The sequence below is a fragment of the Crinia signifera genome, chromosome 1 (assembly GCF_055691185.1).
Source record: "Crinia signifera chromosome 1, ASM5569118v1, whole genome shotgun sequence".
In the NCBI taxonomy this organism is placed as follows: Eukaryota; Metazoa; Chordata; class Amphibia; order Anura; family Myobatrachidae; genus Crinia; species Crinia signifera.
In genome coordinates this window covers 259,461,136-259,478,512 of record NC_139217.1, presented here as the reverse complement: position 1 = coordinate 259,478,512, position 17,377 = coordinate 259,461,136, and the positions used below count along the sequence as shown (strand labels likewise).

The 17,377-nt window shown below is 40.8% G+C and overlaps 1 protein-coding gene across 1 annotated transcript in view; it reads right to left on the bottom strand.

The window, feature by feature from the left end:
- Nucleotides 1–17,377, bottom strand: part of GNA11 (G protein subunit alpha 11) — a 47,729-nt gene that overhangs the window by 6,583 nt on the left and 23,769 nt on the right. Inside the window, exons 2-6 of the mRNA XM_083181416.1 lie at nucleotides 9,180–9,364; nucleotides 7,347–7,501; nucleotides 6,457–6,585; nucleotides 685–814; nucleotides 43–196 (exon numbers count right to left, since the gene is read on the bottom strand). Of these exons, the coding sequence (XP_083037542.1) occupies nucleotides 43–196; nucleotides 685–814; nucleotides 6,457–6,585; nucleotides 7,347–7,501; nucleotides 9,180–9,364 (753 nt within the window). The remainder of the gene's footprint in view (nucleotides 1–42; nucleotides 197–684; nucleotides 815–6,456; nucleotides 6,586–7,346; nucleotides 7,502–9,179; nucleotides 9,365–17,377) is intronic.

Genomic DNA, 17,377 nt, shown 5'->3' with positions numbered 1-17,377 from the left:
GAAATGAAACCTGAGCTATTTATTTATAACTACTGTACTTACCATCAAACTCAGGAAAGTAATCTACAAGGTGAGAGTACATGATTTTATCTTCAAGGAGGTCCTTCTTATTTAGAAACAGGATGACTGAGGAATTCTGGAACCAAGGGTATGTGATTATGGTTCTGAATAGAGCCTTGCTTTCCTCCATTCGGTTCTAGGAGAAAAGAAGTAAATAAAGATGGTAGGAACCAGAACATCCCATAAGTGTCCACTCAATCATTACAATACTGTTTAAACCAAACTGGAACAGGCCCACTTCATTTTAGTGGGGCAAGAATCTTGCCTAATGTCCATGTCATTATGGGATCTATTCACTAAGCCTTGGATGGAGATAAAGTAGGAGCCAATCAGCTTCTGTCATGTTACAGGCTGTGTGTTGACAAAGGATAGGAGCTGATTGTGTTGATATTTCATCCACTTTTTCTGCATTCAAGGCTTTGTAAATATATCCCTAATGGAGATTATCTGGAAGTTTACACACTTGTTTTTGAATTCTATAATGGTGTCATACATCATATAAAGTATACATACTGTGTAGTACTGTGTACTGCACTACTCATTTCTGAGCAAAAAAATAAAACAATAGAATGCAAGATAAGTAAAACACAAAAGGATTGCATAATAAGAAGTGGTGATGCTCACCTCATTATCAGACTCCACAAGAACTTGGTCATATTCACTAAGGGCTACAAGAAACATGATGGAAGTAACGTTCTCAAAGCAGTGTATCCACTTCCTCCGTTCTGACCTCTGGCCTCCAACATCCACCATTCTGTATAACAAAATCGAGTTAAAAACAATTCAAGCCAATTTAAAAGCACCTCTAGCCATACAGTAGAAAATAAAGTTGCTAATGTGTCACATTGGAAACACTAGGTCATAACTAAACTAAACAACAGTATGCTAGAAACCCCGGAACCACTGTAATTAGTCTCCTGTAGCAAATGTTTAGTTCCGGTGCGCTATCATACTACCACAGCCATCCTTTTTTGCAGACATTATGGGCCAGATGTATCAAGCTTCAAAAAGTTATAACATGGAGAGCGATAAACAGACAACCTGCTTCTAACTGTTATTTTCAAACTCATCCTGTAACATGAAAGTTAGGAGCTGATTGGCTAGCAGCTGTTTAGCACTCTCCATTGTATCACTTTTTGAAGCTGGATACATCTGGCATTATATCAGTAGGAGGACAATATAAAACTATTGTGCAGGACAAACATTTCCTGAATAGAGACATTAGTTATCCATGATACAATAGGAGAGAAGCAAGGTTTGGGAGGAGTTAGTTTTTTTTTTTACTTTCGTAGCTTTAACAAGCAACAGGATTTGAACATCCTTTGAAAGCAGATATTAAATTACCCATATACTGGCAAATTATAATGCACTACTTTAGGCCAAATCTGTCCACATTTGTGGGCAGATCATCAAGTATTCAAATCAGATGGTCAATACATTATCACTGCTGTTTCCAATTACCGACTCCATTAGGTCATAAGTGTCAATAAATAAATTGTCCAAATCTTGGCGCCTTAGTAATCAGTAAGACTGACTACCAAAGAGACAGGAAGTGTCAACAAACACCAGTCAAGTAAAACGTTTCTCTACTGAAGCAATTACTTCATAAAAAATGTATTAAAAAGGGAGGAAAAAACATCTGAGAGCTGTAATGGAGGATCCATGGAAAAAAAATTACCACAGAGATTTTTTATTGTACACTTTTCCCTTCTAATAGAAACCTCAATAATAAGAGATAAATGGTCTGCTTGCATAACTACAATGGATGGGGTATGGTAGGTATGATCCAGCTAACCTACATTTCTGTCAGCAAGAAAAAGGCATAGCTGTAGTGGGCTAAGTAAGGAACAATCATGAAGGACTGGAAAAACATTATGTCTAATAAATAATTTTCTGCCAGTTCATGCTAAAGGAGCCCACACACGCACCGATCCCGGCGGTGCGATGCTATACGATGGGGTGCGCGCTCCCGCGGCACCCCATCGCACAGTACAAAAAGTATGTGCTGCACATACTTTTTGTACTAGCTTTTTATAGCATAGCATCGCATTGCATTGCATGCACAAGGCATACGATGCGATGCTATGTGTGCTAGTTAAGCCCACAACGCACCCCGGGATCGGTGCGTGTGTGGGCACCTTAAGACCTAGGATATTGCATAAACCAGAGTCCAATTAAAGCACTTGTTGGAGGAAATTGAAGACAATTGGAGTGGCATCAGGCCACTTTACTATACATAAAGAGAAATTGGTACCCTGCAATAGGTTAATACTGAGCGCTTAAATCAAGAGTTGTTTTCTTTGGCAGCGCTCTCAATGATGTACACAACCAAGTGAATCAATTTGCAATTTCAAAATGGCCACTCCAATCACATCTCGCTGCGTCATCACCCTGCAATCTTGGGCTGGTTATAATAGCCAGTGTAAAACAGGGGGTCAAGAGGCCATGACTTCTACTCTGGTATGGCGGCCAATGAAAAAGAGCTTAAAGGTCGCTGCCCCCAGGCGAAGATCACAGATATAGATGCCAGAGGAAGCCCTGGGGACACAGCGGCTATTTCAAAAAAGGCTTAAAGGCCACTGTCCCCAAGGTGAAGGGGCAGATAAATAAAATATTCAAACAATAGGTACTGTATGGTTATTTTAATATTACCTTTGCAGGGGGACTATAGGTACCAGCAGGCCCTTAATGCCCCACAGGCTTATACTTGTGGTTTCCCAAGTACCCGCATGCAGGGCAAGCTTGCTGGTACCCATGGCCCCACTGTAAAAGGACAATATTACTTTATACACAAGCTATCAACCTTGCACCCACCACCCAGGGGTGTGGGGGATAGCTCTGGTGTATCCTAGAGAGGGTGGGGGCAACGCCTCAAGAATCCCCAGCCTGGGCTGTATAGTTAGGGTGGATTGATGCTTTGGCAATGGGACCCCATCAAGTGTTTCCCCTGTTTGTGAAATTACCACCCTGTTAGTGAATATATCTACAAACTGATGCTTGCCCTTTGCCCCTCTACCCAAACTGGTTTTCGGTTGTTAGATCTACAGTGTCTATAACAGGGATGGGGAACTTCTGGCCCTCCAGCTGTTGAAAAACAATTCCATGCTCTGCTACAGTTTTGCAATTTGTCAATCCTTAACTGTTGCAGGGCATGTTGGGATGTGTAGTTCAAAAGATGGATGGCCAAAGGTTCCTTGCCTGTGCATGGTCTAGGTCTGGGGTAGCCAACCCTAGTCCTCAAGAGCTACCAACAGTGCATGTTTTGCAAGTCTCCTCACAGAATCACAAGTGAGCTAATTAGCTCCATCTGTGTAGCTTTCAAAATGTGTCAGTGATTAATGAGTGCAGCTGTGCAGCAGCTAGGTTGTCTGGAAAATGTGAACTGTTGGTAGCTCTCGAGGGCTAGGGTTGACTACCACTGGTCTAGCTGGACATGCAATAGGTCGAAATGCATTTTTCAAAACGGATTTGAATTTTTTTTGGACCTTTATTCCTACCTTGCCATTCATGTGGACTACACTCGAGAACGGCCAAGCAAAGTGAGGCACCAGGCCCCAAGCATGGAGGGCGAAGCGAGCCATGCGGGGTTACGCGTTACACTAATTAGAGGTCCATGTTGCCTTTGACGCCAAAAATAAGAAAAACTCATGTCGACCTTTTCATGTAGCAACCTCTCATACTGACTTTTTTGCCTGTGCAGACATTTTGAACATGTCTGCCTATTGTCACTGTTGACATACTGCATGTCGACCTTTTGACCAAAAGTTGTCAACTTTTTGACTGTTTATCTAGACGAGGTCCAATAATCCATACCAACACTAACTGCTACCTGCACCCAGCACTCTACCAGTTGCCATGTGCCCTCGATCCCCATTATGTGTGACGGGACCCACAAACAGTGGAGCAGGGCCAACATTTTCTAGGGTGTTGGGTCCCACAATGTTTTTCACTCCGTATGATCCCTGGACTGACATGGATAGTTTTTCACTCCGTATGATCCCTGGACTGACATGGATAAAGAAAAATGTAGCTTTAAAAATAGACTAAGTATGGCGTAGCCCAATGTTACTTGCAAACCCCTATGTGGTGAAAGTTCTGCACCACAGAAACACATATACAGCCTGCCACTAGGCACACGCTTAAACCTACAGGTCAGTGGGATATAGGCAAACAAAGGGAAGAAACAGAGTTGATTGAAAAGTTAAAGAGATGATTAATACCACATATAGTGCATAGCAGCAAAGAAAAAAAAATAGTATTTGAAAATGCTCTAGTCAGCTTTCTGTAACCTGCTCTCCACAAATACGCTTATACGTGGAAAATTATCCACCAGAAGAGTCCACTCATAACCTCTTCCCACTCCTGTTTACAATACTTTACTTACAGAAGGCAAACTCAAAATAGCAGATGCTGTTTTCAATTGTTGCTATCACTTTGTATACCAGCATTTTCAAAGAGCCTACCGTTTTAGTAGTAGGTGTGAAAGAAGACAGACACGGTAGTCTTTGCTAGCAATAAGCAAGCATGAAAGGGCCTTTCCTTGAAAAACATGCCATCCTCTTGACGGCAATATGTAATATTAAAGTAAAATATCTAATACAGGAAAACAGGAATATAAATCAAAATTTAATCCTGCTTATATAGAGTAGTCTCAGGAGGCATGAAAACTTACAAACCTCTAGACACCGGTTGTCCTGACATATACCAGTTCTCTGACCTACATTATGTAGAACATTTATATTCTGGGTCAAATCTACAACATTTGTGAAGAGGGACTCACTCAGCAATTAGCCTGAAGCAGAGTGTGGCGACCAATGTACAGCTAGTGCTTAATGAGCTGATAATTACTTATATATTTTTTTTTTAAGTGTAATGCAAAGAACACATTATAGTAGTCTCTGGTAGCCTGTTTAACAGTTAGTTGAGCTTTGCAAACTAGAAAAGTCACCACTTTCTGGATTTCCAAAATCTAGATTAAAACAGCATGAAAATTCAATTATTGCTCAAATAGGGCTACTGTACTTTTGATGCGCCCAAAAGCTCAGTTCGGGAGCCAAACCAGACTCTTTGGACATTTCTTCCCACCGTCTCTGAAGGCCACCGTCTCTGAAGGCTGCAAGAATTGGCTCTCCTGCAGCTAATGGGTGTCTGATCAGAGCAACAATTGAATTGTCCAACGTCCATTAAACAATTGAATTCCCTCATAACTGGAAAAACCAGCCAGCTCACTGCAGAAAGATCTTAATAAAATACTATATTCAATAACGGGGAAAGCACAAACAAGAACATATGTAAACAAAGCTTCCTAGCCATATTAAGTTATTACCATTGCTTTAATAGTACCAGCCTATTACAACAGCATCTAAACCAATAAAACTGCCTGCAGTAGCTTACAGCAAAGGGTCCGCTGCAACACAGCTGCCCTCCGATATGCAGGTTCCTAATGCAGCAGAGATAGCAACTAAAGCAAATTCCACTGAAGCCATACCCCTGCTTCCACTAGGAGTAGAAGGAATGCCATTTCATAGCAAGCATTATAGTGGTGGTAGCATTAAAGGATTTTAAACATTATTTGATGTGCCTACCTTGATAGAATATGTAAACAGTACTGGAACAACTGATCAGACGGAACTAATCCAATTGCTATTTCTATGACCACATAAGGGTACCAACAGCATGCACAACTCACTTTTCAATTAAAATGAAGTTAAGAGCGGTCTCCAAACATTGAGAGTTGAAAAGGTCATTTCAAATGACTGCAGATTCCCAAAAACTCTGAGATGAAGTTTAATTGCAGGATTTAATGGACAATCTGAAAAATGCTCCCAACATATTGCGATCAAAACTTATGGTGTGTACACACGGGTACAATCTGGATGAGATTTTGACTATATAGTCAAAATCTCATCGGGTTCGCGTGGGTTTTTAACCCTTGCAACCCGGTGCGCGTTCACGACATATCGCAAGCAGAAAGTATTGGCTGCCTTGACTATATAGTGCAGATCTGCACTATATAGTCAAAGTTGTATGCAGACAGCATGCATGCCATGCTATGCGATCTGATCGCATCGTTCGGTACTCGCACCGTGTGTACACACAATAACATCTATGAAAAACCATCATTTTCTAGCATGCAATAGAGAGAGGATAGTTAGCAACTGCTTGGCTGCTGCAGACAACATCACAACTGCTCCGTTTTAGGATCTTTAGTAAATCTCCCTTTAAATGTTACAGTATATCTGTGCAAACGTAATACATTTTCACATGGAATGAAATCCTGAATATTCTTTTAATGTCAGGCTTTTGCTAAGCTCAGCATTTACAGCGTATGTGCAAAAATAAAAAATGTCAGAAACGGCAACTTTAGACTTTTTTAGTAGATAATATTGCAACCACCTAAAGATGATGTTTTCCAGGTCAAAAGGGTACTCTATGATACCCGTTGTTGGCACTCTGACACGCAGTACATCTTGCTGTGTGGGCAGGTATCCTGGCTTGGAAATGCGATCTACATCTGTCATGTAGCTAGGTGTAGAAGAAGAAGATGACAAAAAGTGAGAGATAGCACAGCTGTTTGACCATAGCTTGCAGAAATTACCAATATACACATATCTTTGACACTGCAGTCGCATTAAGTTGTACAAAAAATTTGGGACATTAACATTGTGCAATGCATTATACCAGATCCAAATTAAATATAATATGCTAATGATAAGCCCTCACCATCAAGCACCAGAGGGTATTATATGGATTGAGCAGTTTATATTGCTGTTCTAAGAGGCACACATGTGTACAGCATTTGGCGAGCTTGGTTCTTGCAGTGCCATGTTTTGTAAGTGCTATTAACATGTGGCCTTACAGTAGACAATTACATGGCCTAGAGTGGGTACTGTTATCACTCAGTGTTTGCGACCTCTAGTACCAGAGTGAATCTCAAAAACTGTCTTTAGGACCCCCACACAGATATTCACTTAAAGAACATGCTGATTTATGTGCATGTAGTGCACTTAGACCCAGTTAGATGCATGAACCCAAAGTTGGTCCTTGGGACACCAAAAGTTCATGTTTTTTCAGGTCATCTATGGATTTGTAAAATATGTGACAACATTTTGCGTAAGTGAATATTCTTCCTTTACATATCAACTCTCCAAGTTGCATAATATAATGGTTATTGCAGTTATTAGATCGTACGACCATACTGACTACACACTATAAATTGGAATACATTTCTTCTTTCCAAATTGCAACCATTACCAAAATATAAAAAATAATTTGCCCAGACTTACTATTTTGTGGAATCGGACAGTTGGTATTCCCGCCGCCGGTCATAGCATTCCTGGATACCTGGGTCATTCCAAAGGTTTTTGATTGCAGTTATATAGGGCTGTTCGAAAGTACACACCTTTTCTACATCGACTTCTCTTACAATGAGTGCATTGCCCTGGGGACGAAAAACCATTTAGAAACAACAACCCAACAACAAATAAATTGCTCCCAACGAAACGTACCATTACTTTATATTCACTTCCAAGGTACTTCGTGCAAATTGGAACTGACAGACTTCTGTTTATATATTAATTTGCACTTCAAGTAATATTTATTATTTTACCACCAGTTATTTATTTAGCGCACATAATATATATTTGAACATTCACATCAGTACCTGCTCCAGTGGAACTTACAATCTATATTCCCTACCACATGCACACACACAAACATTTTTTTTTTGTTGGGAGCCAATTAACCTACCAGTATATTTTTAAAATATGGGAGGAAACCTGGAGGGAACACATGCAAACTCGGGGAGTATATACAAACTCCATAGAGTTAGGACAATGGTGGGAATCAAACCCATGACCTCAGCAAGGCTGTAATGCTAACCATTACACCATGCGTGCTGCCTTACTATACTAATATCATCCTACATGATCGTAGACACACACACTAAAAAAAATTGGATTGTGAGATCATGTTGGCAGAAGCGTGAGGAGTTCCCTCAATGGTTACGATATGGAAGTCTAGGTCTACACCAAAAAGGGTTGACATTCAAGCTTATGGTTGACAATTAAAATGTTTCATGATTTTTTGGGGGTCTTTATAATTGTATGTCAACATGGACCGTATATATGCTTGCCATGTTTCGGGCACGGTACCTAGCTGCACTAGGCACACTATTATATTCCCACTTATATAATAAAGTATGAAAAACTACCTTTAAAAAAAAAAAAAAAATCATGAAAAACTCATATCAACCTTTTGACTGTCAACCTTGCCTATGCTGCCCTTTTGCCAGCGTCGGCCTAAGGTATGTTGACCCTTTTTAGGTGTTGACCATTAGTGGCATTGTCTATCCACAGACTGCATACCGTTCCCCCTCCCAATCACACACAAATTCTTGTACTGCAAAAAATCAGTGCATTCAGTACTTAAAATAATCCAGTCATTCTTTGTGTGGTTTGGAGATGGGGAAACACACACACACTCATGTACCCAATTATTAATTATTGAAAAGTAAAAATGACTGCCAATAAAAACCATTTAATCCAATTATGGGGGGGGGGGGGTATTTAATCTGGGGTCAAGTGACCCTGTCCCATTGTCGGTCTGCTGGACCGAGAAATCAAAGGCGGGATTCAATGTCCCGCCTGCAGCAGGGTGAGAAGGAGGCGTGGCCGTGAACTGCAACCGGGAAGAGGCAAGCTGCAGCTGGGTGCTTGTCACTTCCCGGCCGTTCTCAGCAGAACGAGCCTGACTGCTTGTGAAGTCAGGCTCGTTCTGCCGAGCTGCCCTGTTCAATGCTGTAGAGCATGGGTCTTCAACCTGTGGCCCTCCAGATGTTGTGAAACTACATGTTCCAACATGCATTGCCACATTTTTTCCTATAAGTGCATGCTAAAACTGTCAGGGCATGCTGGGATATGTAGTTCCACAACATCTGGAGGGCCACAGGTTGAAGACCTGTGCTGTAGAGGAAGACAGCATTGAATAGGGCCCGGTGGCCTTCTCCCCCGCAGGGAGATGGATGCTGGTGATTGCATACCCCCCTATGCCCTAGAAGATCCATAAACTGATAAAAAGCAATTTCAGCAATGTTTGTGCAAAAACCAGCCATCTCGTACCTTGTTCTGCTCACACTTGTAGGGAATTTTCAATGTCTCCATGGCACGTATCATAGACTGCATGGCAGTAAAGATATTCTGATATACAAGTTTGGTGAAGCCCTTTTTGTCTTCTTCAGAGTATCCAGAACCATGGATTATTCTCATCTGTTTAATGAATGTGCTCTTCCCACTTTCTCCTGTACCTGTACAAATAGCAAACAATTTTCATATTTAAAAATCAAACACCTGGGTAAAAAAAATTAAATCTAGAATGCTATGGTGCATGATCCATTATAAAATATGGAAAATAAAGCAAACCAGCTCCGTTTGTACCAATTAAAACGTCTAACACATACAAATATTACTTCAACAAATAAATAAAAAAGTTTGCATGTTACAGAACACAATATATTAAATGGTTCAAAATGTTGACCACTTTAGCTGGTATTATAGCTTCAAGCAGAGTTGCTGTATGCCTGCCTATACAGATGGGCAATGACCAAGATAAAATGGGAGCTGGGTTTGGTGTTCAGCTGAATGTCTCAGCTGGGGATGGTTTATTTACACTGTTTCCTACATAGCGCAGAAAATTCTATTGAGCTTTACATTTGCAAACCGTGATACAACAAACTGGGTATTTACTGACAAAAAGGCCCTGTTCGCAACCTTACAATCTATAGATGGTTAAAGTGATCATTAAGCCCCAGACACAATAGACTATTCAATCCACTGCTGATATCAGTGGTGCATACACACTCAACGATATCGTTCAGGGACGTAACATGCCCCCCCTCCACTGAACATGCAGTCGTTGACAATCTGGTTATTGTGCTGCATGTTCAGACAACAGCAGTTGTCGTTAACAACCTGCAGAAGCATGCAATGTTGCAATGTTAAGGATATTGAGCACACACACTAGACTGTTGACAATATGGTTATTGTGCATATCTTTACTGAGATATCTGAGTGTATCCTACAGTATACATCTATAAAATATGCTGAATAGCAATTCTGCCAACTTCAAATCTAAAAAAGCACTGTGCTAGCTTTGGGAGTGTGCAGACTATTGTTCAATTGCCAGATTGCAGAAAAATATTAATCCGGAAGCTTAAGACACAAACATCATTCAAATACACCATGATGAGAAATTTCAGAGGTTTTATCCAACACCAAAAACAGACTTTATCTCCTTATACTTAATTTCCTCCAAATTATATTCAGGGTACCACCTTAACAAAACACAAGTAGTGTACTGGGGTGCACACAATTAAAAATCCAAAAGGGTGAGGTACACATCATTTATTATTATTACTACCACCCATAAACTATACTGACTTTGCCATCCACAAAGACCAAGATGTTCCCATTTGAGGATGTGCAGGGTCATTTAATTGGACTTTATGTACCAGATATGCCAAGTATTTTAGCTTAGATTTTTTTTGGAAAAAAAAACAAAAAACGTATTTGTATAAAAAATAGGCTCATTGTCTGAAGGCCCATACAGACTTTAGGATTATATTTCCATGTGGCTGGTTGGAATGAAAAGCTGAAAATTTTTGGGAACAAATTACAATCTGCCATTTTGCTCCCAAAAGCTAGAAAATGGACAAAAGCAGTCATCTGCATAAATGAATTTAACCAATTTGTCTGAATTACAGGTACTTGTTTCCTATCTGGGCGCCCATCGCGGGCATCGCGCGTACATCGTATGCCATTATAATGACATGCGATGCGACCGACGCGATTACCGCGATTTTACATAGGGACCAATGTTAAATGTCCCAATTGACCCGCGATGACCGCGATTTACCATAGGAAACAATGTTAAATGGATCAATTTCCCCAAATTATCATAGGGAACAATGGGAAATGGGGCAAAAACACCCCTGAACATAAAAATGTCCCCCCAAAAGTAGTTGACGCCACCCCGCCATCAACGTGAACCCGAAGCGTGGCGAGCGCAGCGAGCCCGCGAGGGGCGGCGGTACGCGTCCTCCGACCTTTTCATGCCCTACTATCCACTAGGGCGTGGAGTGAGAATATAATAGTGTGGCGAGCGCAGCGACCCACCGAGCCCAAAGTGTGGCGAGCGGACGCGGATACCTCGCCACGCTTCGGGTTCACGTTGATGGCGGGGTGGCGTCAACTACTTTTGGGGGGACATTTTTATGTTCAGGGGTGTTTTTGCCCCATTTCCCATTGTTCCCTATGATAATTTGGGGAAATTGATCCATTTAACATTGTTTCCTATGGTAAATCGCGGTCATCGCGGGTAAATTGAGGCATTTAACATTGTTCTCTATGGGAAAATCGCGGGCATCGCGTCTGGCCCATCGCAGCCGATTTTTTATCGGCCGCGATGGCCCCGATTTTACCCCCGATGCCCGCGATTAAAATCGTGGGCGCCCAGATAGGAAACAAGTACCAAATTACCCTTTGTGTCGGTTTTCCATGTTTCGGAGCAAATGGTAAATTGCCCCCAACAATTTAAAAATTTTCATTCCATCCATCCAGATTGGAAAAATAATGTTATCGTGTATATGGGCCTTTAGTTTTGAAAAGGTCTTATTTATTAAAGTGCCAAAACACAAGTAGGACAAGATGCACATTTTGCGGCTGACAAGATGCAAAGTTATTAACTGGCTGATTATGGCATGGAGATGAATGTAGCATGTAATAATATATTTTACAGTCGTACACTGGACAGTGTTTACTACTGCATCATACTGTATATCAGAAAATACATTTACCTACTCAGATTTATCTTCAGATCTGGCTGGTTGGAACAAAAACATGGTTATGGATGAGAGCAAATGATAGTTGACCATTTGCTTGGAAATGCTGGAAAACTGACAAACTGTCATTCAGATGTTACTAGATTTCTGTTCCAACCAGCCAGATCTGAAGATAAATCTGTAGGTGTATGGTCACTTTAAGAGCAGCTCCAATGTGCTGACACTACCTACAGACAAGGGAATAACAAGAGAAGAAATGGAGCACAACTGAATATAAGCGCAAGTGTAGTGTCAGGAGGAGTGACATCTATACAACACAAAAACGTACTTAATATTTTGTTATCACAGTAAATCAATATGTGAAGAAAAATATTAAGACTGTCTTCTACATAATGAACCCAGGCTAATCCTTTGTTCGCTTCCCGAAACCTTTGCCCACACAAGCCTGCGTCAAAAAGTTAATGAAGATTAAATGCAGCCGCTCCTGTAAGCTAAAATGCTATATGGATGCCAAAAGACAAAAAAAGACACCTAATTTGGACATTAGAGCAGGGATTGGCAAGACCTATAACTGGTGTTTGACTGCTGGCAACATATCACTGTCAACGTTAATCACAGGGTAAGAGAAAAATGTAGCAGGGCAAGAGACATTCAGAGGTCTTTACTGTAAGACAACTGGAATATAAGACCCTTTCTTTCATAAGTGTAATAGTGCCAGCCAAACAGAGAACAATCCTGCCACTCATTTAGAGAACCATGATCTGATCTAAAAAGACCACACAAAGAAAGGAAAAGATCCATCTGTTTGTTGCATGGCATGAGCAGTCAGATCTTTTCCAGCAGAATAAAGGCTTGTTAAATGAGATTGAAAGATGACCAAAACATCCCAACAGAGGTCTCATTGGAATAAACAGTATATATATATATATATATATATATATATATATATAAAAAATAAATAAAAAAAAAGTATATTATAGCTGTTCAATTCATTGGGATAATGCTCAACCATTTTGATTCTTGGAAGAGCTACACAATGATGTTTCACATGCCTTTTCATTGGAAAACATATAAAAAAAATTGATGTTCCTTAATACCACACAAAATAAATAAAATAAAATGAGTAGACTTTTTATTTTTTTTGCAAAGTAGCTCTATGTTTGGATGTTTCACAAGCCATGTATTACTGCAGGTCAAACACTGCTCATTTTCCTGCGCACCTCTATGGAGTGATATTTCTGTCTGCTAAGTGCCTTCCACAACTTTGCACTCCTTGCAGAAAATGCCTAGTTTGGTAGGGGTGAATTTGTTAATACTCTTCTTGCTTAGAAACAAAAGAGGGTGATTTAATGTCTTCATTTAAAGTCAGTGTGCTCAGGATTTACAGGTTTGAAAACCCTTCTAATGTTGCAGAGGAAGCTGGTAAGAGTTACTACGTATGTGGTATGAATCCCCTAAGGGGGATGGCAAGTTTACAAAAGAAAAAGCCGAATCAGGTAAAGCACTTTACTGAAATGCCATATGAGGAGTCAAACACTGTGTCCTATAATAGGCTGTATTCTCTTCTCAAAAAATTTGATATGTCATAATCAGCAAGAATGGGAATTAGAATAAACTATTTTTTCCTTATATTGCAACAAGTGAGGTGTAATTTCATCCTTCTAATTCAGGGGTCCTCAAACTAGTTTGCTCTGGGACCCCATAAGACGATAAAAATAATTAATTACAGGACCCCAGCAAATTACTACAGAAGGTCATCAGGTCACATATGTAGTCAGCAGACAGCACATACATGGCAGCATTGTTGAGGCACAAAATGATGGGAGGAGTCTAAAATAAAAAGACAATTCAACAGATTTTTCAGACTCCTTGGATCATCTGGCTGAGAGATAAGAAAAGTAATCAGCCAGATGGCCAACAACATGGAGTCGCGACCCCATGCTGAGTAGGTCGGGACCCACTTTGGGGTCAGGAGCCACAGTTTGAGAACCGCTGTTCTAATTTATTCATATAGGTAGACAATTTATAGAGTGCTTAGCCCACAATGACCTTTGCTGCCTCCTGTAGCACTGATTATAGTATAAACAGTTGTTCCCAAACTGTGCGCCCAGGCACCCTGGGGTGATGCAAGGCTCTTACAGAGGTGTCACGGGTTGGTGGTCCAGAATAAAATCTTTTATTGTCAGTGATTAGCAGCCACAGGCACGGATTTTTCCTATCATAAAATATATGGATAATCAGATTTATCAATAAAACACTTTTAGCCTAGGGGTGCCATGAAAAACATACTAATACTGCAAAGCAAATTTCATGAGTGTATAATACAAACATTAGGTGACAAGTGCCCTTCTTATTCCATTGTGAAGAAATGGTGTGCTATATTTAAGCATAGGTAGGAATACGCAGCAATATCAGGGATGCCATCAACAGTGACCATAACCAAAATTGTTCATCATGTTAATGACTGCTTTTGACAAATCAGCAAATCTCTGTTAAAACAACACCTGAGCTTTTGGAGATACAGGGACTGTGCTGGGTTCAAAATTCAAGGAGTTCTAGAATAATGTAGAGGTCAGTCTAAAATGTTTAAACCTCGTTGAGAAACAAAAAAGGAGCGGACACTTCAAGCTGTTTTTGCAGCATTTTGTTAACTTGTAATTAATTTTTTGCAATGACTTGTTACAGTTAATGGAATATGGATCCAGAGACTAAACAATAGTCAATGCGGTGGAGGCACTCAAGTTCTTCATAGCTGAAAAAAATCAAGACTCAAAAAGGGATGCAGAAAAGGTCTAGGGTACTCAACGCATTTTTTCCATCTATCAGAAGGTCGAAACAAAATGTTGAATGCTATTCTAACTTACTATACAGATTAAAGCAGGATTTGATAAAAAAAAAAATAAAAAAAGGCACAGGAAACTGAAGAAAGGTGTTCTATTTTGGAGGACAAGGCTTGCAAGACAATGGGTGTTTTGAAGGATTCAGGGTTTCAGTGCATAGCCCATCCTCCCTACTCATCAGATCTTGCTACATCTGACTTTTTCCTGTTCTCAAATCTCAAAAAAGTAGGAATGGGGTAAATAAAAAAAACTTTGTAAGGGAAGCATTTTTCAAATAATTCGGAGAGAATATCAGCAGAATAGCAGTATTAGAGTGATCAAACTTCAGAAATTTGGCAGGGTTAAAGAAGCTCCAGAAACACTGCGCCAAAGAGTTGAACTTCATTTTCAATATGCAAAATAGTCTGATTCAGAACTATTCAATAGGCTGCGCATATTTGCAGCTGAGGAAATAGGTGAGCACCGCCTCACCCAACGTCCTCCCCCACTAATTTTGAATGCAACATATTTTGGTGACCTCTGAGCAATTTAAAATGACCACAGGTATGCACTCTCCAGATACCCCATGGCATTCATTTAATTTATTTTTTAAATGGTGGCAATTTTTATTCACAGCCAAAAACAAAAAAAACACAGACATACTGGCAAGCGCTCTCACATGCGCTCTCCCTTTCCAGCACCACATGAAAAGATGCTGTGCCATGGTATCTACTCATATTAAAGGGAGAGCTTGTGGGGAAAACCTAGCACTTCCGTAGGTACTGGGTACACCCCCATTAGTTACACCACGCCCCAGTAGAGATGAGGGTGTGGACCATCCCCCATTGTTAAGTCTTTGGAGCAACGCCTTCTCTCTGGCAAACCATGCCCTGTTTTAGCCAGAAACTGCTGTGCCCCCGCGCCCTCCATTTTAGCAGATAGACTACAATAGCAGTTATGCTGCACATGTGGACAGATTAGTGTGGTACACAAAGCATGCTAAGTCTTGGGAGCCATGTAGCCATTGCCCTGAAAGCTGTGTGTAGCATTTGCAAATGTTTTATATTGTGCAGTATTCAATGCCGGTGCGAGCGGCCGGCGAGGGGGTTAAACTGCGAGGATCACAGAAAACCAGTGATCCTCGCAGTTTAACCCTCGCGCCGGCCGCTCGCACTATGCAACGTTCCGGGGGAATCCTCGCAGTCACAGAACTGCGAGGATTCCCCTAAACTGCGAGAGCCGCGGCTACTGCAGCAAACTCGCTGTAATTAGCCTCGGCTCTCGCAGCTTTTGGAGGCACATTCGCAAATTCCCCCTCGCTCAAAAAACGGAGCGAGGGGGAATTTGCGAATGAGGGGGGGTCAGTTGAATACTGACAGGGTGAGCGGTGACTGCGAGCAAAAAGTCCTGCTCGCAGTCACTGCTCGCCCACGGCATTGAATATATGTCATTGATGTCAATGGATGTATACCTGCAACAGCTCCATAGATAAATCTGTTGGCTTCTTGTCTAGTGTGTACACTCCTATAGCAAGGACAGTCAAAAAGCACCTTTGAAAACATATATAAGGTGATTCATAGCAAATAAACAGTGGAGACATAAAACAGCAAAACACACAAACTGCTAAGGAAGAAAGACGCAAAGTGGAAGTAAGTTTGGTGTTATATATATTAACTATAGGGGAATGGCAACATGGAACATGGGGTGGGTGCATTAAATAAATATAACAAGTAGTACATTGTGTGAACAAAACATACTGTACTTTACGCTAACCTCCCTCAGGCTCTGCGGGCAAATAAAGTTGTACAGAAAAAGGGACAATTCTGCAGAACACTCACTGAATGATAACATAGTTTAAGCCAGAACAACTTTATTTCAGTCATCGTGAAGTTTTACGAGGTCATGCTTTAGAAGGTAACTAGAATGATGAAGTGATAAAATGGTCATTCAGAGCCTACCAGAAACGTATTTATCCTGCAAAGGTCCAATCTATAGAAGTAATAATGAATTACATCTATAGGCTTGAAAGCCGCATTGGCAGAAAACAAAATATGCTCATGGTGGGCACAGACATTCGATACATGGACTCCACATCAGCTACAGTAGCTTAAACACACACTAGATACTGGTTGTTAAGAATTTGTGTTAAAAAAAAAAAAAAAAAAAAATAATATGACGTTAAACTTTTAATATACTTTTTGGATAGGATAATAGAAGAGTTTTGGCAACTTTTTTAAATATTATGTAATTATAGAAAATACCTTCCAGTATATGGGTGGTATGTCGATATTCCAGACTACATACTTACAGATCAGATGGCTATGGTGCAGGGGATTTAACAAGAAATCCTGACCGCAGAAATGGCGACAAGGGGGGGCCGTGGATCCCCCCCTTTGCGGGCTCGCTGCGCTTGCCACACAGTGGGCCCGGTGCCTTGCTACGCTCGGCACACCATTTTATTCTCCCTCTATGGGTGTCGTGGACACCCATAGTGGGACAAAGTGCTGGCATTGTGGCATTCGGGATTCTGGCGTCAGTATTTGGTCCGTTGGAATTCCGACCCCCGGCCTATTGACCGCATCCTGGTGCAGGCATTAATCGCAATTGCACATATCTGTGGGTACTGGGCATGTTGCTGAAATTAACAAGCATTTTATTGGGT